General features: G+C 48.0%; 7 protein-coding genes across 7 annotated transcripts; 5 read left to right on the top strand and 2 right to left on the bottom strand.

The window, feature by feature from the left end:
• Positions 1 to 1,675: 1,675 nt before the first annotated feature.
• On the top strand, positions 1,676 to 5,072 carry CNBI2390 (hypothetical protein; the record flags this gene model as incomplete). Its single annotated transcript, XM_768532.1, has 3 exons — positions 1,676 to 3,256; positions 3,308 to 3,869; positions 3,922 to 5,072. The coding sequence occupies 3 exons, from the start codon at positions 1,676 to 1,678 to the stop codon at positions 5,070 to 5,072; spliced, it is 3,294 nt and encodes a 1,097-aa protein (XP_773625.1).
• A 288-nt stretch (positions 5,073 to 5,360) lies between these two features.
• CNBI2400 (hypothetical protein) lies at positions 5,361 to 10,650 on the bottom strand (the record flags this gene model as incomplete). The annotated part of the gene is made up of 8 exons (XM_768533.1): positions 5,361 to 5,910; positions 5,962 to 6,140; positions 6,197 to 7,532; positions 7,593 to 8,351; positions 8,397 to 9,395; positions 9,449 to 10,202; positions 10,255 to 10,489; positions 10,537 to 10,650. The coding sequence occupies 8 exons, from the start codon at positions 10,648 to 10,650 to the stop codon at positions 5,361 to 5,363; spliced, it is 4,926 nt and encodes a 1,641-aa protein (XP_773626.1).
• A 200-nt stretch (positions 10,651 to 10,850) lies between these two features.
• CNBI2410 (hypothetical protein) lies at positions 10,851 to 13,170 on the top strand (the record flags this gene model as incomplete). Its single annotated transcript, XM_768534.1, has 4 exons — positions 10,851 to 11,210; positions 11,264 to 12,678; positions 12,731 to 12,865; positions 12,936 to 13,170. The coding sequence occupies 4 exons, from the start codon at positions 10,851 to 10,853 to the stop codon at positions 13,168 to 13,170; spliced, it is 2,145 nt and encodes a 714-aa protein (XP_773627.1).
• Positions 13,171 to 13,901: 731 nt separating this feature from the next.
• CNBI2420 (hypothetical protein) lies at positions 13,902 to 15,127 on the top strand (the record flags this gene model as incomplete). Its single annotated transcript, XM_768535.1, has 4 exons — positions 13,902 to 14,696; positions 14,765 to 14,826; positions 14,884 to 14,934; positions 14,983 to 15,127. The coding sequence occupies 4 exons, from the start codon at positions 13,902 to 13,904 to the stop codon at positions 15,125 to 15,127; spliced, it is 1,053 nt and encodes a 350-aa protein (XP_773628.1).
• A 680-nt stretch (positions 15,128 to 15,807) lies between these two features.
• CNBI2430 (hypothetical protein) lies at positions 15,808 to 16,625 on the top strand (the record flags this gene model as incomplete). Its single annotated transcript, XM_768536.1, has 2 exons — positions 15,808 to 16,332; positions 16,392 to 16,625. The coding sequence occupies 2 exons, from the start codon at positions 15,808 to 15,810 to the stop codon at positions 16,623 to 16,625; spliced, it is 759 nt and encodes a 252-aa protein (XP_773629.1).
• Positions 16,626 to 17,567: 942 nt separating this feature from the next.
• Positions 17,568 to 20,109, top strand: CNBI2440 (hypothetical protein; the record flags this gene model as incomplete). The annotated part of the gene is made up of 7 exons (XM_768537.1): positions 17,568 to 17,641; positions 17,695 to 17,795; positions 17,849 to 17,933; positions 17,989 to 18,430; positions 18,490 to 18,561; positions 18,617 to 18,708; positions 18,762 to 20,109. 7 exons carry the CDS (start codon positions 17,568 to 17,570, stop codon positions 20,107 to 20,109), a joined length of 2,214 nt encoding a protein of 737 aa, XP_773630.1.
• A 159-nt stretch (positions 20,110 to 20,268) lies between these two features.
• Positions 20,269 to 21,348, bottom strand: CNBI2450 (hypothetical protein; the record flags this gene model as incomplete). Its single annotated transcript, XM_768538.1, has 3 exons — positions 20,269 to 20,407; positions 20,459 to 20,509; positions 20,588 to 21,348. The coding sequence occupies 3 exons, from the start codon at positions 21,346 to 21,348 to the stop codon at positions 20,269 to 20,271; spliced, it is 951 nt and encodes a 316-aa protein (XP_773631.1).
• Between the last annotated feature and the right edge of the window lie 594 nt (positions 21,349 to 21,942).

Here is a 21,942-nt window from a genome sequence, read left to right on the forward strand (position 1 = left end):
GTGTTGCAGATTTGTAGACAAGTCCTGTGCGATGTGTGTGTAAATGATCCCGATGTGTATAAATTTCTCAAATTTTTCATGTATTTGCTCTCATTGAAACATCTTCTGGACGGAGAGAGGCTTTTTGAATTAGATCTTTATATATACAAGAGCTTTATGGCGCTAATTGTAAGTGACGAACAATTGGGTGGCACGCAGAATGCCTATAAAGCAAAGCGAAAAGCTGAGATTAGGTGACAAACCACGCCACGTAGGCACGAGGCACCCAACTCCTTTTAAGTCCCCTTAGACTGATGAAATACGTCTCCTGAAACCAAATTCCTTCCGGAAGTTGCGGACGGAAGGTCCGGCCAGTGGCCGCCGGGTAGCACGGGCGGACCCACAGATACATCTCAAAGCCACATGCTATTGTTTGCTGCCAGTGCTCAAGGTATACAGTAGTAAATTATATTACGTAGTTGAGTTCGTCTTCAATTTCGGTCTTGGCGATTGCTGGGAAGATCTGACCTCTTCTGCGGTGATGTTGTGGACAGTTAAGTAGAGAGTAGAGAATGATGATGAATGAAAGAAAAGTATAAAATGTGGTGGTTAGTCACGTGAAGGGAGGAATGTGAAATATCCTGTGCAGACATCATCATGTACGTGTGCAGATCCCACATCTGAAAGGATATTTAATTATTGTGCACTTAATAAATAATAAAGCGAGTAGTTGATACCTGAAAATGATCGACAAGAAGGCCAGTGGGTTTAACGGTCAATGAATATTCAGCAGCATGGCATCATGATGACGACAAGTCAGTAGTCGGACAGTCATTGATACAACTGATTAGGATGGAATTGGATCATCATTCTGTTGCGACGCACCAGTTGCAAGAGCGCAGCAATAAAAACGCTTATTCATTATTCATTATTTATTCATTGCGTTCCGTCGGAATTCTTAGGATACCCACTGCTGGAATCAGGCGTTGACGACAAAAAGAAGGGAAAGCACGTGGCAAGGACTCGGCGCTCTTTGTTTGAGATTGGAGGGGTTTTCAGAATTCCAGATTACCTTCATTTTTTAGTGGCCCACTGCTCTGTGCCTTTTTTGAACTATGAAAAAGCATTGTTGCCTGCACTTGCACATTGATGTAGAGATGAGATATGAAAATATGCCATGCATATGAAGTCGAGAGTAGGTGTATATTGGTGAATGCTTGGGTTGTTGAGAAGTAGGGCATTATTATTATTAGTAGTCGGACGGTGATTCACGTTCGGAGCTTGTTGAGAGTTTTCTCCGGTGACTTTATCGTCGCCTCTCACCGTCACCGCGAACACCCCATCTCCATCCTCAACCCTTTTTTTGTCATTACTAGTAGCGCGTACATCTCCCCTTTCAATCCATCTTGCCATCTCTCACACAATCTCCTACTTCCATCCCGTCTCATTCTCTTCCAGAAAGACTCATTTCTCCACCCGTTCTCTTCGCGGTGAATCACGTCATGTCAACAAACCTCACTTCTCCGCAGTCACACAATACCCTTCCACCCGGTGATCAATTTAACAGACCTGAGTTAAGACCTACAAATAGTGTTGTCAGCGTGAGTGTTGTCTGTTTGGTGGCTTTCTGGAAGCGCATCGCTTAGATTGACTCCAACTGTAGTCTACCCAGTCGCCTCTAGACTGGTCAAGTTTTATGAATTTCCAAACTCCTCCTGGAGTTCAAGGCAATTCGTTGGGGCCGCATCGCTCGCTGAGTAGCTTGGAGAATGGCCAACCAGGACGGGTAAGCGGTCATAGCATGGCAACCCCTAGCGTCGAGCCTAGCAGCTGTCCTGGAGATCAGTATCAGTCTTTTGCACAAGGAATTGCTCTCTCTCAAGCCTCATCGTCAGCAATCAATTTTCAAGCGCCTCAACCACGAATCGTAAGGCCAAGTCAGTTCTCTACATCACAGCAGTACGCTATAGACTCCTCCCCGCGGCAGAGTCAAGCATATACTTCACCAAATTTCCAATTTCATCCCTATGCTTCTCAACAATATTCGCATCATCCATCACCTCAAATATCCTCTCCCCACACTCCCGCGGACCAGCTGTTCAAAGGCAAATCTCCAGCCTCCAGTTCCTCACATAGCCACTCAAATCTGACACCGGGTAGTTCGGTCCAGCCATCGCATCCAGAACCGCTTCGTAGAACCAGTGGCGACATGAGGCCGTCAGACGATGGCGACAGTGGTTTGTCTCTTGACCTGTCCAAATTTCCGAGGGATGTACGCTTTCAGGTTCCTTCCTTTCCGACAAATCGTGCGCCAGGAGCTCCTCCAGCTGGTAGTCAAGCTTGGACTGAGTATTCAAACACCTCTGTTCAGAGCTCTGATGCTTCTCAAACTGCGCCAGGAGGCTTGTTCGCACGCGCAGCGTGTGTAGGAGGGCCAGCTTGGACCATGGCTCCAGATCAGGGGCGGCCCTTTGGCTCAAATGAAAACGCTGGTTGGAACAGGTGGGATCAAGCTCAAATGAAGCAGAACGGATTAAGTATGGGTGTAGGTGTAGGAATGGCTATGGCTCAGATGGGAACGGTTTACGTCAACCCTAATTTGAATCCTGCCGTTTATGGTCAAGGAATCCAATCTTTTCCGTCTAATGGTTATTATGGTGGTCAGTATAATTTACAACAAGGCCAGCATATGCAGCAGGAAAACGAGTCAGGTGGTGGGGAGGTGGGAAGCAGAGATATTGCGATGAACAGCCCCCACCAATATGCGGCCATTTCAGGGCCGATTTATGGTCCCGGCCCACCTTCCAGTAATCACTTTAGCTCGCCTGGTAACCCTCATCTACAGCCACATACATCGCCTTCATCACATCGGGCGCCATCCCCCCGTCCGTCTCACGATCAAACGCACGCCCCTAACATGATGTCCACCTCGGCTATCCTTCCTCAGCGCCCTTCCTATGATCAAAATATCTCGGATCATCGACTTCCCCATCAAATTGACTTCTCCAGTGCCGCCTCTGTATCTAATCCAAACCCACACCGTCGTGAGATGAACTTTACATTGTCATCTACGACTTCGTATGTACATTCAGCCGATGGCCGAGCCCTTCTACAGCACCCACTACTATCTCCCGCCCAACAAGCTTTACAAGATGGCCCAGGTTTGTATTCCACTACCGGCTTTGATATGCTTGGTATATTGGGAAGAGTAGCAGCCAGAAAGAATCCCAGCATGGTGATTGGACCTGTCGACCTGAGTTGTAGTTTCGTAGTGGTGGTGAGATATTTGCGTCATTTGATAATTACTTGACGCTGATGTAGTCTCCAGGATATAAGGAGATATGACTCTCCCATTGTCTACGCTAGTCCGAATTTCACCAGGTTGACTGGTTACGAGCTTCCCCAACTTCTCGGCCGTAACTGCCGATTCCTCCAAAGTCCCGATGGAGAAGTGACCAAAGGCTCCAAACGTGAATATACGGATAATGAGGCTGTCTATCTCCTCAAACGATCTCTCGAGGCTGGAAAGGAATGTCAAACCTCTCTTATCAATTATCGACGGAATGGCGAACCTTTCATCAACCTTGTCACTGTTGTGCCTATACCGTGGGACGGTCCTGACATCGTCTACCATGTGGGCTTCCAAATTGACTTGGTTGAACAGCCAAACAAAATCCTCCGTAATATGCAAGATGGGAACTATTCAGTGGACTACACATATTCCATCCCACCTGAAAAACCTCTACAGCTTGATGGAAAAGGTGCTGCCATAGCAGGCCTGAGTACAGCCGTGCTGGACATTATGGGCAGTAGGACGAAGGCACTCGCGGCGGGTACGGAAGAGGGGGCACGAATGGAGTGGTTTAAGATGATTCTGGATAATACGGATGGTAAGTATTGTGTCACATGTTGCCGTCAATGTACAAGGCTAACACAATTTAGACTTCATACATGCCTTATCACTCAAGGGTTTCTTTCAGTACGCTTCATCTTCCATTCGACGTTCTTTAGGGTATGAGCCTGAAGATCTGTTGAACAAAAACATCTCCGAATTCGCACATCCGTCTGATATCGTGCCCGTCATCCGTGCCCTAAAAGATTCCACACAAACGATTGGGGAGGAGCAGCAACCAAAACCTGTTCATTTCACCTTTCGCATCCGCACGAAGAACTTTGGGTACGTGTGGGTGGAAAGTATGGGACGGCTTGTCGTGGAAGCTGGCAAAGGTCGGAAGGCTGTCATCCTTTCTGGGAGAGTGAGGAACATGCCCACTTTGAGCTGGGGCAAGGTAGCAGAGCACGGTGGGCTCGCCAAAACGGAGTTCTGGGCCAAGATTTCATTCCAAGGTTTACTCCTAAATCTCACTTTTGGCGTTGACAAGGTCTTGGGCTACCAAGCTGAAGAGATTCTGGGTAGAAACTTATTTTCTCTTTTGCCTGGTGGCCAAAATACCCCTCCGTCTGGCGAACATCTCATTAATAACTATGCTTCAGCTCCCGATATCGCTCCTGTTGCCAAGGCAATCTATCAAACCATACATGACAGTACCCACCGGGGCGCGTTGTCTATTCGGCAAAAGATGGTACATCGTTCTGGCCAGCCTGTCGACGTGATTCTGGTCTTTTACGCTCCAGGGCAAGCTAAAGACAAGCAATCGCCCATTTCTTACTCAAATAATGACGAATCGGCTTCAGTCAATTTTATTGGCACACCAAACGGAGCTTCGACCTACCCGGTCAAGATTACCGATATTTTCGTCCAGGTCAAATTGCTGTCATCCTCCCCTTCGCATCAACGCTCCGTCCAGCCCCCCTCAATCGCTTCACTCACTCAAGCCCGCCCCCTCGTCCATCTACCCAACGACAATATTTTTGAAGAGCTGGAGACTGGGAGAGACTCTTCGTGGCAGTATGAGCTTCATCAGATGAAGATGACAAATAGGAGGTTGAGAGATAGCATTGCGGCTCTCAAAGAGAAGAAGGCTGGGAAAGCGAAGAAAAGAAAGTACAACATTGTGGATGAGAGTCCCGAAAACCAATCAGAAATCATTGATACGAGCTTAAGCTCGCAAATTGGGGGTATTGGATTTTGATATGTGCATGAGAGGCAAGCCTACTGCTACTTGCGTGATTTGCTGTATTGTCTTCAGTTTGTTTGTTGTACAGAATCGTCGCAAGTTTTTAGCTTTGCATAGTTCAATGCCTAAGCAGGCAAGCATGAATGTAATGTAGTATACAATACTTGTTTTTGGCCTTACTTTGTAAGGTGTATCAAGATCCTTATGTTCATAATGAGACAGATTGACGTGACAAGAATACGAAAAAATGCTCTATGAAGATCTTTTTTCTCTCCTAAAATTGTTGCTTGAGTTGTCCGACCATTACACCATTAGGTTTCTTTTGGATTTTTCCTTAATAGGGCTTGATCGCTTCGCGCCAAACATTTCTTTTTCTTTCTCTCGCGCATTGGGGCTATCGGCTGCTTTACGCATGAATTGGAAGGCCAGAAATGGGCTTCCAACACCTGACGGGAGAGTCACAGAGGGTGAGTGGGGTGATGTGCTTGAGAAGCTCGCATTTCGCCCTGTGGAGTTGGGAGTCCGAGGAGTAGAGGGAACAGGTTCTAAACTACCTTGAGCTTTTTGTGGGGACAGAAATTGTTCTGGCGTCTGTGCAAGGGGAACAGCTCGACGCAAGGGAGTCATTTGATTATTTTTGGAGATGTGCATCGCCGATTTTGGATCCATCGATTCATCCATAGGAAGCGACGACAGGGCAGAGCGGGATATGAGTGAAGCTGAGGTTATTGGGACTGGCGAATTCATATTGAAAAGGGAAATGGTTGATGAGTAGGAGCGACGCAGACTTGGCACAGCAGTTGTTTGCCGAGGGAAACTACCCATCATTTCGGTGAAATGGTCCAGCAAGTACCTAGTAACAAAAAGTGAGCGTGCCGTCAAAGGCGCTAATGCATACGCTTACTTTGATAATTCAACCCAACCCCCTCCGACTCGGACCATTACGGTCCTCGACCTCAGAATTCTACAAAAGCATAACTTTGCCTTCCCTTCGGACCCAATCCAATACTGTCCTGATAAATCTTGCCATTCGGCAATGCTTCCTATGATGTCCTGGTTCACCGGCCGTACTGGGACATCGATCTAGAGATGATGATTGTTGTTCAGCTGTCGTCCTCATTATGAAAGACGCCACTCACATCAAGCTTATTGATGACTTTTCCTATAGCTACATCGAGCTTGCTTTTGGGATTGGGAACATACTCCTTCTTCACTTTCGATTGGATGGAAGGTACTAGATGACTGGTCCTTCTCAATTTTGGTATAGCCTTAGCAAATTGCGGTGTAGCTGCCGATGAGGAGGCTATAGATGACGCATTTGATATTCTTGATCGTCGAGGTATCGATGACTTGCGAGCGCGAGGGTCGGAACCTGGCAGCGTAGGGGTGGCACACGGTGTGGCGGTAGGACCGGCCAAAGAGAGGGGTGGATGGAGATCTACAATACTCTGTGACTTGTTTGCTAGCACGTAGGTAGGCGTATCTGATACTACGCGATATCCATTCTTCCCCTGATGTGCGAGTATGCCAGAAGATGAGCGGAGAGGCGTACGTTGCGGATTGGACGTTGAGCGAGGTGAGGGTTTGAACAAGGAGCTGGAGAGTCGGGGAAGTTTTGAGACTGATGCGTTCGGGTTAAAAGGCTGAACTGTCGAGGCGAAGGACAGTGCACTTTCTGATCTTGAAATATCTGATATAGCATCCTGAACATCCTCCTCTTTTAACTTTTCAGGATCTAGACATTCTTCCACCAACATCTCTAGGTCTTTCATTGTGTCTCTCAGACGCTTAACTTCTCTGCACACTCTGCTGTCGTCATTCACCGGCATGGAGCACTCCAAAACATAGTCAAGAGCTTGTTGGGCGTCTCGTGCAGCGTCCTGTAGCGGTCCTTTTTGCTCCGCGTAGTTGTCGATTATGTCAAGCAACTGGCTATGCGCATCATCACAAGCTTTAACAGCACCATCGATTTGAGCCAGTTGTTCAAGCCGAGGCATCAAAGCTTTCTGTGATGTCAAGGATTGTTTGAGGCTTTCGGCTTCTGTTAGAGTAACATGTGAAGACGGATTGGAAAGCAATCGTACGCTCTCGGATATATCACCCAGAACTTTAGCTATACGTTCCGCCATCGCTTGGGCAGGAAGCTGTCGGGATGTGGAAGTCCATGACGATTTCGATGTGATCGGGTTCACCAGTTCTTCGACCTTCAAATCGTCCAATTGCTTGCGCAGCTGCTCCAAAAGATCAAGATCATCTTTTAGAGTTTCAAAGGGGCTTGACGATGTGTCATCAGCAATCACAGAAGGCCCAAGGACGTCGGGAGTATTTGTCAGAGGTGTAGGAGTGTCAGGAAGTGCTTGCTGTTGATTATGTATATCCTCTGTTTGGCATTTGATCTTGGCCAAAAGAGCCTCTCCTGCCGCTACGATATCCCCAGCCTTTCCCAACGCATCTTCTACGACATCTTTGGATATCCTTTTTGATATTTCCCACCTCTGACATCTACCCTGGCTCTCTTCCTCCTCCTCCCCGCACCATCTCGGCAAAGCGTTGAATATATCCTCCACCCCCGCCAGATGTGCTTGTAAAATCCTCTCGTGCTCGGTGATGTATTTCTTCAATGATGCCAGAGTGTCTTCTACTTCTTGTACTGCGACCTGGGCAAGCCCATAGGAGGGAGTCTGGACATTAACTCGACCGGCCATATCGTCGAGGATGTTCCTTGTCTTTTCACAAAGATCTAGCCATGAGGATATACCCTTTTCTAAAGCTGTAACCCTTCCCTGACATCGGTTCTCCCATACATCAAGCATAGCTGACCGACAGACGGACTTGCAATGTGCGATGTGAGACCCCACAGCCAAGACTTGATCATTAACCGCTCCCCTGACAGACTGGTCGACTGACGCCAAGTCAAGAGCAGCCGAGTTGGTATCATCGATGGCCAATCCGACGGTGGATGTTTGCTGAGGAGCTTTGGAGCGGGACAGAGAAGACATCATGGGTGCGGTAGGTACGGTGTACAAGTCGTTTGATGACGGGAGTCCGTTGGTTTCAGATGCAAGGAAGGGAATGCGTTGTGATAACTTGGATTCCCACGATCTCGCCTCTTCGTCCAGTTCTTCGACCTTTGCTAACAGACTGTCCAAAACATCAATGACATCTTCGCGTCCAGTCATTTGCTCGGCTTCTTCCCGGATGACAATAACGTTCACGATCATCTTCTGTGCTTCTGCTTCCACACTTTCAACGATGGTGGTTTGGTTCTGTACTCGTTCCAGGAGGTCCATGGATCTAGACAGCTGGGAAGGCAGATTTGTCACGTCTGATATAGCGGACAAAAGGAATTGACAAAGGGTTGGTAAATGACGTTGGTAACACTTGATTAAACCTTTGAAAGAGGAAAACGGAGTCGTGACTTGCTGCTCGATACGGCGAGCAAGTTGAGTTATGGTGCGGTTCAGCTCCCCGTGATTTCTTTCAACGCATTGAGAAGACGGATAGGCAATTTTTTGGATGAGCGTTTCCAACTGCCTTTGGATGAACAAACCTTCATTGCGAACAAGTGATGCACCTATGAAAGCTTGTTGTGCCTTTTCAAGAATCTCGATATCCTCTTTTGCAGCTTGCACGGCCGCCAACGTCTGCTGCCTCAACTCAAGCAGTCGGTTCAAGTCTGTATCCACCTGATCTGCCAGATCGTAGTTGATCAAATCCGTTTGCCACCATGCTTGTTCTCGGATAAATCGAGGAGGCGTTTTAAGCAGGTTTCGGTATTGTAATGCCAAAAGGGTGGAGCGATTGCAGACCGATTCTGATTGCTCGACGTACTGGAGCGTCATGGCTGATTTTGAAGGTACAGTGTTGATCCAGTGCTCAAAGTTGCCATCCAGACAGTGTCGGCTGGACATATCAGGCCGTTCAATTCTATTTTCGCCCCTTTCAAGAAACTCTAGCAGCTGCCGTATATTTTCTTCAAGTTCCTTAATCTCCGAGTGTTTGCCAAGGACTTTTTCTCGGGCGCTCAATAGACGCGAATACCAGTCCACCCCTTCTTTCCCCTTTTTGATAATATCAGAAGCATTCGTATGAGCTTTGATCAAAGCGCCCTTGGCGTGTTGGTTATATTCATCGTTTTCGGGGTAAGCAGGGTAAAATGGTCGAGAAAATGAGTCTGTGATTGGGGTTGGGAGACATGATTGAGCTTTTCCAAGTAATTCGGAGAGTTGTTGGTGTCGTTTGCTGGTGGCTGGTTTCGATAGGGCCTGGTGCAAGTTGTCAAGCAGTTCCAAGCCGAGTTGATGAGCTTGAAAAGAGGAAGAGTAATGGGCTTCGGACCTAATAAAGCACACATCAGTCGATTCACCAGAACATGCAAGCCGATGACGTACAATTTCCAATGTTCTTCAAGCTCTCCACACCACGCCACCCTTCTGCCTAACTCTTCTACCGAAGCATCAAGTTCATCCTGCAGATCCAAAAGCTGATAGGGCACAGCACCTCCCTCCAGAGACTCATTTTTTGTGCAAGGGCCATTCACATCACCTAAATTTTGTAGGTGCGATGCGACGTCTATCATGCGATCAAGGATCGCTCCGCTACGAGCCAGATGGGTAGAGGTAATATTCTTGTGACGTATCCGCAAGTTGACAAGTTGTGAATGAAGGAGGGGGATATGCAGAGACCTATCGGGTGTACTGAGATGCCTGGCAGGGGATGCTGTTTGTACGGCGCTTTCGGATGCTTGTTTGTGTTGGGGAGAACTCCCGAGATGGGCAGATGCAAGGTCGGATGCAAGTGTGTCGGTACGTGGCGTACTAGATTTGGGCGTCACAGGTGTGACGCTTCCACGACAGCTTGGTGATCGTGGAAAATACCGTGGCGAGCCACGAGACGTCACGTCGACTTCTGCAGGAGACCATCTAGCCTTGTCTCGGACCACAGAGTCCACTTCATTTAGTAGCCCTTTTGATTCACTCATCACCTGCCACCGAACCTGATCCCATTGAAGTCGAAGCATCACCAAATCGAGGATCTGGCCGCGCCGCCGTAATAAAGATAAGATACGGTCTATCAAGACGATAAGGTCTAGAGTGATGGACACGAGGTGTGTCGATGGCGGTGTCAGGGGAAGTAATGTAGCCGCTGGCACTCTTGTCAGCTGAAGAAGGCATATCAACACCTTTATATAGCTCACCTCGAGTCATCTTCTTCATTCTCTTCAGATCTCCACCGTCAAACTCTAGCACTTGTTCCTCAATCTCGTCTCTTTCGCGTTTCCAAGCCTTCACTTGGTCTTGATCGGGCAGCTGCCATTGAGAATCTGCTTCGCCGCTACGCATAAATTGCAAGTCACATTGGTTGGCATTTTCCGGTATTTGTTCCAGCACTGGGTGAATAAAGGGATAGACAGGAGGGATGTGCTCGAGGGACTAGACAACGAAGTGTAAGCGTTATGGAGGAAATAGTACGAACTCACGTCTAGTCTGTGCTCAAACCACTTTCTTTTGTCGATAAAAGCGGTGAGCTGCTGTGCTTCTTGGGGAGTAAGGTCTCTGAGGTGATTTGTGGTGTGCAGGGGATGGGGCTTCATATGGATGCTGTGGTATACTGTATGGAGTTGTAAATTGACGGATTTGTTGTTGTTGTGCGTCGTCACGTGACTCGACATGGCCGATGAGCAGAAGTGATGCCGAGAACGTTCGCAGCGAGGTATTCAGTTATCGCCCTTCGTTGTTCTACTCGTTCTACAGAGGGCCGCTCAATCCACTGCCCACTCCCCATAACACAGCCATGATCTCTCTTTCAAGGACTAAACGCCTGCCTACACCACTCATAAAGTCATCACTCACAGCAACGCCAACCATTACCCCATCTCGCATCCCAACTTTATCCTTCTCTCACCACTCCCGCCCCTTCCAATCACTCTATTCTCCTCGCTTCACATTTAGCACATCACACGGAAAGGGAAAGAACAAGGTCTACGATGCTTCCTCCCCTTTGCTTTCTTCACCAAAAACTTTGGCAACTTTTCAACATCTCGGACATGCTCGGTATCGCATCACCGAGCGTCTCGGTCATCCTCCATCATTCCACACTTCTGCCAGACGCGAAGCTATACCTCTAATACCGGTTGGAATATCTGTCGTAAAGGCATGTCGCCACCTTCCAAGCTTTTTGCCACGTCGCTAACATATACATATTAGGGAGCTTCCATCTTGACCGCTGCCACTGCATTCTCTCGCATTATCATCTCCTTCCTCCCCATAGGTACGATCGCAGCCTTTAAGATGATTCGTCTAGGTAGATGGATAGAGTCCGGCGTGGAATGTCCAACAGTGAGCCCAAAGGCAGAAGAATTTTTCAAAATGTGGTGTGAAGGGGAAAAGAGCATTAAGCTAAAACCTGAAGAGGCAAATGCGTTGATTGATTCCCAACCAGACAAACTTGGTGGCTTGACTCTGCCAGATGGACGCGTTGCCTACTCAATGCCTCTTCCTCCCCGAAAATTTCGACGTCCATCCCAGGACCCAGACATCCAGTTTGACGTCACTCCAAAAATGCTTATGGAACATTTCCACGGCAATCGACGAAAGGTAGCTTTTGTAATCCGCCGGAGATATTATATTATTCCCCCTCTTCCATCTTCTGCTGAAAACTACTACAACAGACTTGAATCAAAGCAGCAGGCAGAAGTTGATTCCCTCAGGCGATATTGGCTTGGTTTAAAAACTTTCAAAGATTGCTTCCAATGGGGCCGTTGGTTTGTCGCTACCGTTTTTTTCCTGCCATTCCTCTTAATCTGTGGCGCATACATTGCCGGTCTGGAAAGAGTACCTCTTACTGGCAGATGGAGATTAATCTTGCTCACACCAGAAGAAGAGGATGCCATTTCGACAAGTCTCGCCGGTGGAAATTGGTACCGAAGTGTCATCAACCTTCTCACTACTCCCGAACGCCCAGCTCCACCTATAGTATCCACCGATGACTGGCGGTGGGCCTGGGTTCAAAGCGTCCTCAACCGGCTAGAAACTGCCGCTCTTACCGAATGCCAGTTGATCCCTCCAGAGCAAAGACCTCATAACGAATATGTCTCAGCTCTTCCCTTACCGCCACCTATCTATCACCCATTCAAGCCTCGCCCTCGAGTTTCCTCTCTCCTTCATTCTGTTCTTCCTGGCGGTGAGCCCAATACTGGCCGTGAGCACCTTGAAGTAGGGCCACCGTATAACATCATGTTGCTGCAAAAAGATGAGCAAAATGCGTTTTCATATGGATTTGGCGGTAAAAAGGCTGGCGGTATCGTCATCTACACGGGATTATTAGACGAGATCCTTCGTCATTCTTCACCAACACCCCAATCTGCACCCCAAATAGAAACGCCTCAATCAGGTTTCCTTTCTGGCTTATTCTCGACCTCTCGCACTTCCAATCAGAATCAGCAACATCACATCCAGCCCACAGAAGAGCAAAATCTCCATCTTGCTTGTATCTTGGCGCACGAAATGGGCCATTTATTACTGAGCCATCACCTTGAAACACTTTCTCAGCAACAAGTCCTCTGGCCTAGTGTATTAGGATTTAGTATGGATCTTATCCGAGCCTTTATCTGGCCTTTGACGTAAGTGGAGATCTATCGTGAATGTAACAGGGCTAAAGTGTGGTTACCACAGTGTTTTCCTTGGACCGACAGTCAACGATGCTTTGGCCAATATGGGAAGAACTAGCTCAGAAGAGTTGGCGGACAAGTATGGAGAGATTGGGTTCCAGTGGAAGCACGAGTATGAAGCGGATCTTGCCGGTTTACGGTGAGTTATCTTGTTATAAATTTGTTTTCAAAATGTTTTGCTTTTTATGGACTGACATGCTTTTTTCCAGGATACTCGCGAGAGCAGGTTATGACCCACGAGCAACAATCGGTCATTTCCAAAGTTCTGTCGCGAGCTTACACGAGATCCAACCTGATGACAAGGCCGATAACAACACCCTCACGGGTGCTGCGTTCAAACTTTGGACCAAGGCGACACATCCTTCAGTCGAGCAAAGGACAGATGCCATCCGAAAGGAGATTGATAGATGGCAAGAAGAAGCAAAGAAACTGACGCAAAAGTGATGGGCGCGGGTTTGGTGACTTGCTGTTGCGGCAGAAAGGATATAGATAGCTTTGAGACTTATCAGCAAAACGTTGGACATGTTTTTGGATCTTGAGGTTTCGGGTTTTGGTTCGGCAAAATTCATTTGAATCAAGACACAGATGGTATCTTTTGTTGTTGTGTTTATATGGGATATGACTGTCAGATTTTGGCCATGCATCCTCTCTCAGCCGATGGCCAAGTATCACTCAATGACAAAAACAAACGCCGGATGCCTATGCGTTCATTGTTCTTTTCGATCTCTCGCATCATGAAACGAGAGTGTGTACCCCGACGTACCGTCCTTTCACTGTCCCCCGTTCCCAAACAGCACAAAGGGATGAACTATGCAGTCTAAAAGTAGTCATGAGATGCCGAGCGAAGATCTGTACCTAAAGCCGTACAACAAGGAGACCGGCCATCATTATAGCTCGTCATCTTGGCAAGGAGAAAGGTTGTCAAACAAAGTAGCGTTTAACTTCCATTTGCCCATGTCTATACATGGAAACAATTCTTTCACACAAGATCGTTTCGCAATTGTTTATCCGTTACCCTTTGCCTACAGCTTTATCAGACACAGCTACTATTTAAAATAGCTCGCAAGAGGAGCAGAGAACCGCGAACGACTCTTGAAGAAGACGCAGCGTCGTTCATATCCTCAATAAAAGTACAACTCTCCATCTCCTGCATAGTCCTCTTAATTTCCACCGCGATGTCTCCTGAAAAGCTCACCGAGGAAAATATCCTAGATCGTGAAGAGACAAACATCCCGTCTACCTCTTCATCCATCCTTCCTGCCCCTATCTCCTACCCTGCGACGGTGTCCTACCGAATAGCGAACACATGGTTGCGCCTGATTGCCAGCGGCATCATCGCCATACTACTGATCCATATCCTCCACATCCAGCTATCTCCAATGGAGGCGGTAGAGCCGGCCCCGCCAACTCCGCCACCAGCGGCAGAAGCCTACGTGACCTTCCTCGCGCATTCCGATGATCCCAGACCATGGTATTTCAACGCCGTGCGCAGGCTCATGTTTCAGCTCAAATATGACCCCCTTACACTCGACCCACACCCCAGAGATTTTGTGGTAATCACCACACCAGGTGTCCCAGAATGGCAGCTCGAGCAGCTTCGTGAAGAGGGAGCTATCATTGCCTCCCGTCCTTTGATCGACCACCTCCCTCTTCCGGAAAAGGGAATCTCGCGCTACGCTGAAGTGTACACCAAGTTGTTCATTTTCAACCTTACAGACTATGAGCGCGTTCTCTTTGTTGATGCTGACCAGTTGATGGTGAAGCCGTTGACTGGGATTTGGGATGATCCGAATGCCTGGCCGGAGAGCGGGATGGCTGCGTGTGGAGAGAGTAAGAGTGCCTGGGACCATCCGACGCCGATCGAGGATCAAAATTATTTCAATAGTGGTTTCATGTTGGCTAGGCCGGATGAAAAGACTTTCAACGAGTTGCTACAGGAGAAGGATTTCGACCCATGGTTTCCTGAACAGGTGAGATTGGTCAGGGTTTTATCATAATATCCGAGCTGCCAGATCAACTGCTGACAGCGTTATCGTAGAACTTGTTGAATCATTACTTCCGGAGGGATGGGCCCAGACCGTGGAGGCCTCTGAATCATATGTGGGTTGTACCTTGACATGTTTCAATTTGTCTACGTATCACTTACAAGGGCTTTAGGTTTGTCACAACCTTCCCAAGGAAAGTCGACCTCGAAGCTGGTATCCATGTGTAAGCCCAGATTGCAAAATCCATTCATCCCAAGCTAATTTGGAATAGCCTCCATGACAAGATGTGGTTACCCCATATTGACAGGGAAGTCAAAGAAGTATGGCGACAAAAGCTTGGGCGAATGGAAGGCTATTGGTTGGCGATGGGCCGTGGGCCTGAGGCTTGGAATTCTACTTCACTTACCTATATGTAGTAGATTTTGCCATTTATTATATGTAGAATGGTAATACTTCTTGATAGGCAAAGTTAATGTATAGTACAATATTTCAAGCTGAGACGCGAGCAACAAGTAAGACATGAGGGTTCTTTCTTCTGGGTTCGTTGTTTTTATTGCTGTTGTTGTTTGTTGGGGTAGCAGTGGGAATGCTGACGCGTCAGATGCAGTTTGACGGCCCGAGTTGAATTTTGGCCCAAATATTTGGCTGTAAAGACTATCCCAAAATTCATTTTGCAGGTATATTTCCAGACATTACTGGGAATATGATTGTTTCAGGTTTTACTTCTTGGGCGGTGCCTGAAAGACAAGAACGTCGCACATCACCCATATCTCATTTCCGCCTCTCCATTCCTACTATTCATCCATCTCCTTCAAGATTCTCTCATCTACCTCTTAGAAATATACAGCTGCAAATGCCAGCGTATACTGCGAGGAATACTCGAGTGTCCACCCCACGCAGGATCCAGATAACTGCTGCGACACCCTCGCAGGATGAAGATGGAAACGTGGTTTGTACCGTGCGTTCCTTTACTTTCTTCTTCCCTTTGTTTCCTAACACGACCTCAATCAGGGCCATAACAGGAGATGTAAACGATTTGTGAGCTCAAGTACCAAAAATCCCAACAGGTAGGCGGAAAGTTTGGCTATGTTGAATAATGGCAATTGACACGGTTATGCACAGAGCCTTCTACGTCTGCCCTCTTCCGCGGGAAGATCCTAAAAGGTGCAAATTTTTCGTGTGGGAAGATGAGATTCATAAAAACGCCAAATCCGATCAGGCTCCGGAAACACCATGCGTTGGTCGATCCCGATTCGGCGGCTCTACCGGTCAAGCCCTAGGCCAAACTCCGGTGGGACACAGCTCGTCTTCGGTCGGCCTTCATACTCCACATTCTTTGAGCAAGGGGAAACAAGCTGCCAGCGTTCTGTCGGACAACGAGGATGACCTTGTTCCTGTGGAAGATGATATTGATTGGGGTGCTGTAGATGTCGATGGTCTCGAGAGGGAAGCTATTGCGGGCAGCCAAAACTCGGTGAAGAAGCATGGGACCCGAGATTCGATTAGCTCTACTCCCACTCTAGGATTCAACGAGAGATTGAGCAGCGTCATGACGGGTATGAAAAGAGATAGAGAAGAGGAGGATGAGGATCTTAGGACGCCAAAGAAGGCGAACATAGACGTGCGACAAGTATTCACGTTAACTCGACAGACACCGGCTGACAATCAACTCATTTATAGTCTAATCCTTTTGTCTCGTCCCCCGCCGGCACACTACCCCCTCATCCTAAGCTTCTTCCCAGCATATCTACTATGGAGCAACTCAACGACGAACTGTATCGCATGGACCGTCTTTTGCAAGGGTCAGAAAAGCTCAAGCAAGGCTTGCGTAATAGAGTCAAAGACTTGGAGAGTAAGAACAAAGCATTGCAGGATCGAGTCAAAGAGTTAGAGGCTCGTTTGAAACAAGAGTAATCAAGATATATCGAAACTGTATTATAGGAGAGATTATTGTGTTTGTACCCTTCTTTGTGTTGTGTTTATTTAGTTCGAATAATTTCAAGTAATTGCCCCGGTGAGATAAGATACATTACATGGTCGTACAGTTCATGTGATTGTCTATGTGTACCATATGCAGCCCGAATAAAAGAAGACGCCAGGAGTATACATTAATAGCATGTAAGTAAGGACTCCTGGATGGTGGAGGCCGGGGGTTACTGCATTTCCCTGGAAGAGGCGATGTAAGCGAGGGCCAGGATGAATGAGGCGAATAGAAAAGATCAATTTGCAGTGCTGCTGGTAAGATCGTTAACTTATATCTGCTATAATTTGTTTAGTAAAATTATCGTCGCGACGTAGTGTGACATTCATGGAGTGGTGATGAATGGAGAGTCGAATCTGGGAAGGAAGTGGTTGTGGAGGGGCCGAATCTGGGAAGAGGTGGCGTGAAATGTGCCTTTCTTTATTAGCGTTGTCCTTTCTCAGCGAAACAACGCGACGTTCTCACCGGTAGGTAAGCCCTTTCGCCCTCCCCGTCCTGAGCTATTTAGACAGCCACAGCTAACGTTATACATGCCACATCTATACAGCCGCCACCTTCCTTATACTTCAATCTCAAATCCCCCCGCCGCCCGTCACCCGTCCCCGAACCCGCTTTTCGGTCGCCGGTCCAATCACCCTTACCCTCACGCGGACAGTGCACCGTTCATAAGTCACTTCTGTATACATCGGTCAACTTTCAACCCGTGTCTCTTCCACCCATCCGATAATCTTCATGTGTAAAAGGCCTTCCAATCCATAGAAGATAATACCCATCGAGGCTGCCAAGCGACAAGTGCAGCAAGCTCTGCGACGATCTTGACGCCGCCTTTTCCCACGCTCATTTGATCACATTTACAGTGAACATCGACTGCTGCCATGGCTGACACAACAAAATATGGTAACGCGGTCGAATTTGATGTCGACCTGCACTCTATCTATGCTGCATATATGTGGGTCTATGCAATACTGAATTGGATCAAGTTGTGGCTAACTTTGGTTTCAGAGGTCTTTTCGAATCGACAAATACTGATTGGTGGGAGAAGTCATGGGGAGGGTACTTTGTGTCTTTTAACGAATTCCTGGGATTTGGCTGGGAAGTGATGGGTGAGTGCTTGCCATAACACTGCTGTGGACATTATAATGACTTCAGGGATCAGTTGTCGTAGATAGTGAAACGGGTAAGCCTCATGTGGCTGTGAGGAGGGAGCAGATTGCACTGTTCGCCAGGATGATTCGGACTCGGTGCGCCCACCTACATAGTCCAATATCTTGGTTTCTCAAGCTAATGTCCCTGCAGCTTTGGCGAGTCACTCTCCAAAGACCCACCGACAACCTTGCCTCTCAACCCCGTTCCGACTCGCAACCTAGCCCTTCGCCGTCTCGTCACCGTTCGAGATCTCAGCGGCTACCGCAAACTTGCAGCTTCACTTCCGGCGGCTGAGCTGTCCTATCTTCGTTCACGGGTACGCTCCGGCGAAGCTACAGTCATAGAACAACTCTTCTACGCAGGCGGGTCCAGTGGAGAAAGAGAAACAGGAGGTGTGGGCGTCCGCGACAATGGTGTAGGGTATACATTTGCATGTGTCAAGACAAATTGGTGGGAGAAAGGGGGTCCGCCATATGGATTGATACCTGGGCAAGGCCGTACACACTCTGGAAGCACAGGACAGGGAAGTAACAAGGGGCTCGTATTGGAGATTGGGCTTGCAGTGTTGAGATGCGCAAATCTTCGGGCGCTGGTGAGTACTCTCGTGCCCGTAACCTAAACAAAGGATCATGGAGCTAAAGGACCTCTCAGGGCGTCTGGCCGCCGGTCCCAGCTGATAATTACCGCAAATCGCATTATGTCGTCGAAGAATGGGTCGACAAGGTGGGTCTCACAAGCTAATCATCATCCCGTCAAACGGCTGACTTGTCATCCCTAGCGTGCGAATCACAACCCACCAACGTTTCCAAGGGCTTATGCCTTCGGTCAGAGCGAGTTTGTGGCCGAGAAAAGGGTAGAGACTATCTTAGAGTAAACTCATACCATATTACTCCTGCTGCAGGACGATTGCTGACGTCCTTCAGTGCGACTCTCAACGCTCTTGCTTCGCAGGAGAATGACGGCCACGCCAATGCCCTTATCTTGTTGACAGTCGGTGAACCGGTTCCTCTTCCGTTGCCCAGCTCTTCGACCTTACCCAACAACGTTTTGCAATTTGATGTCCTTGCTCTCGAATACAATTTTTTGCGGCGAGCACAGGCTCAAGGAATACCTGGCACTCCAGATAGACAACAACCTCTCACATCCCTCGCCTCTCTTTTACAAACCCTTCAAATTCCTGTCCAACCTTTTGCGCCTATCGGCAACGCTGGCAATGACGCGTACTACACTCTTCTCGCGTTTCAAAAGCTTGTGATGGGTGAAACACGTCTTCCAGACATCCTCTTCAGCCAGCCAGGTCCCTATGCGTCGATGCAATTCCCACTGTCTCCCCGCAGCTCGGTTGCCTTACCCTTTCCCCAGTATCCTGCTGTGGCTCTGCCTGTTCCTGTCATGCCCGCTGCTGCAGGTGATTCTCGTCGAAGTTCGACTTCATCAAACCGCCCAGGATCAGGATTTGTACAACCCTCTTTACCTCCATCCTCGTCCGATCGCACCCAAGGAGGCCGATATGCTAGTGAAACTTCGACCCGACGACGCCCTATTTCCATTGGTGATCCTCTCAATATATACACGGATTCTTCTAACCGTACTTCTAGCGATCTGAGAACGCCTAACGGGTTAGCGCAAGACGGCAATTCAGGTATTGGCTCGCAACGAGGGAAGCGAATGTCAGTCGTGCGATCTCAGACTGTCTTCTGGGACGATGCAGCCTACGCAGACTCAAATTCTGTTCGAGGCGCGGAGCTCAAGACTCCGTTGCCTAACGGGTTGACCGGGGAGTCGACATCGTATGTGCAAGAACAACGATCTAGAGCGCGAGAGGGACCGCCATTATCAAGGAGTGCAGGTAAAAGCACATGGCTGGGTAGTCAAGGGAGGAGTATTTCATATGATGTTGCAGGCTCTGCCGGTGGAATGAGTGGTACATCTAGTGCCGCCAATTCACCAATTGACAAACCGTCGGGATCCTTGTCGAACATCAACCTACCACATACCGGCATGAAACCGTCTGGACTTTCGAGTACCAGCTTACAGAGGGATACGAATGAGGGTGCCTACTCGTCTGGAACAGGTAGCACTGGCAATACCAAACCCAGTCCGGGCTCAAGCGGGGAAGTTCAAGGTATGGGGCATCGAGTAAGATACAGTACGGGTTCAATCCAAGCTGTAGATGAGGTAAAGAATGGAGCGAAGAATGGGAAAGAGAAAAAGAAGGGCAAGGGTCCGAAAGATTTGGCTGGCGCGATTGCCAAATTTTGGATTGGCTAGACAAGCGTCACCAAAGAGTTTGATTACGACTAATACCATAGGACAATTTTATATTTACAAGTAACAATACTGTGTACGCGAACCACGTTCTGTAACATACTATCACCGTACTTCATGCATTATTATGAAGTTTAATGCCAGCGTATGAACGGAGGATAATCAGCCACGAGGATCAGGAGTCGGAATTGTCCCACTGGATTCTTTGGCTAGCCAGTATCCTTCCATGCGACCGAGGCGTTCATAGAAGAGTTCTGCGAGCCTCCTTTCGACCCATCCTTGCCAGCATTTTTCATGAATTCTTTCCAGCCAAGTCAGCATATGAACATTCCATAAGTGGGATGTAACCTACGTGTGAGCACCTTGCTCGACATGTTCATACTTTGGCGAGATGCGTTCATGACTACCTTATTATTAGCAAATATTATACTACGTCCCAAATTTGGCCGTGGGGTGCGTGGTGATGGTGGGCCAAACTCACATAGGATTCAAAGGAGCCCATGGCCTAAGTCCATCCCTGCTGAAGTACTTGTTCATGAGGTTTTGCTCAGGAAAGACTGGATCATAGCCTCTTTCAGCTAACAGTCCCTCCATAATCTCCTCTTTGGGAATGGCGAGGAAGAATCCTGCTAAAAAGTAATCCGAGTCCTCGACATAGCCTCCATCACCGCTTCCTAGAGCAGCCAGACCGCTCTCAGGCCAGCTGTTTTCAGCTTCCCAGATAGAGTCGACTGGACGAAGGACGAGGTGATCTGCGTCATAATAGACCAATCTATCGTAGGAAGTCATGTTGAAGATCCATAGTTTTGTGTAAACGTCTTTCCAGCGGGGGTTCGTCTGCACCATAGGCAGAGACGTTATGAAAGGTTTCTCAATCACAATGGCCCCTTCCGCTTCAAGTTTTCGAGAGTATGAGGCTGGTACACCAGGTGTGGTTAAGACAATGACAGGTCGTGATGGGTCGGCTGTCAGAGGATCGTGCTGGAGAGCGTACACAAGAAGTCGGGCAGATTGAAAGTAATATGGGTCTTCGTTGGACAGAAAAGTCACATACGCTTCGCGAGGTGCGTCATTGGGTTTATTTGATTCAGCATTATAAGAGCTAAGGGTGTCGAAAGGCAGAAGGGGGGAAGGTGATAGGGCGTAGTAGAGAACTGAGAAGAAGAAAGAAGCTAACGCCACGAGCGTTACGGCGTTAACTGTGGTTAGAGGTCGACTGAATTTGATACTGGGAGGGATCATGGAGGCCGGCACTTTTCGCAACTCAGGAGTGAAGCCCTTTGGTCAATATCATTTATACCATCCACTCGTTGTAAATTCGATATACTTTTCATATCCTTCCTTTGATGCTGCCGACGTTTCAGGGATACTGTTCGTTCTTGCTCGGTGTCCCAAAGGTATTATTGAATCCTTTATTTGAGTCTGCTGGAAGGTTGGGCAGTCCACATTTCTGGGAAAATAAGCGACGGCAGATAGAACATCATAAGAGCTCACATATGGAATCGATGCCAAGCAGAGTTTTTGATTTAAGATTGAAAGGCGAGATGGTGGCAGTCTGTGGTGATCCTTTCAAATTTTACATACAACAATAATTTTTTGTTTGCCATGTCATTATCAATAAGCCGTTAGGTTTTATCGTATCTGCCTGAGATTATTGCTTTTCAAATTGTATTTCGAGCCTGGCTAAGTTGGTTACAGAACGTCCTCACTTGTCATGTATGTCAAATCACTCCGTCGCGTGGTGGATGGTGGGTTGTCTGCAGCTATCACAAGCAAGGAAAAACACCTTATTATGCCCATGTCGTTTGCCTTGTCCGTCCATCATGAACTAGTCAC

Source organism: Cryptococcus neoformans, chromosome 9, assembly GCF_000149385.1.
Source record: "Cryptococcus neoformans var. neoformans B-3501A chromosome 9, whole genome shotgun sequence".
NCBI lineage: Eukaryota > Fungi > Basidiomycota > Tremellomycetes > Tremellales > Cryptococcaceae > Cryptococcus > Cryptococcus deneoformans.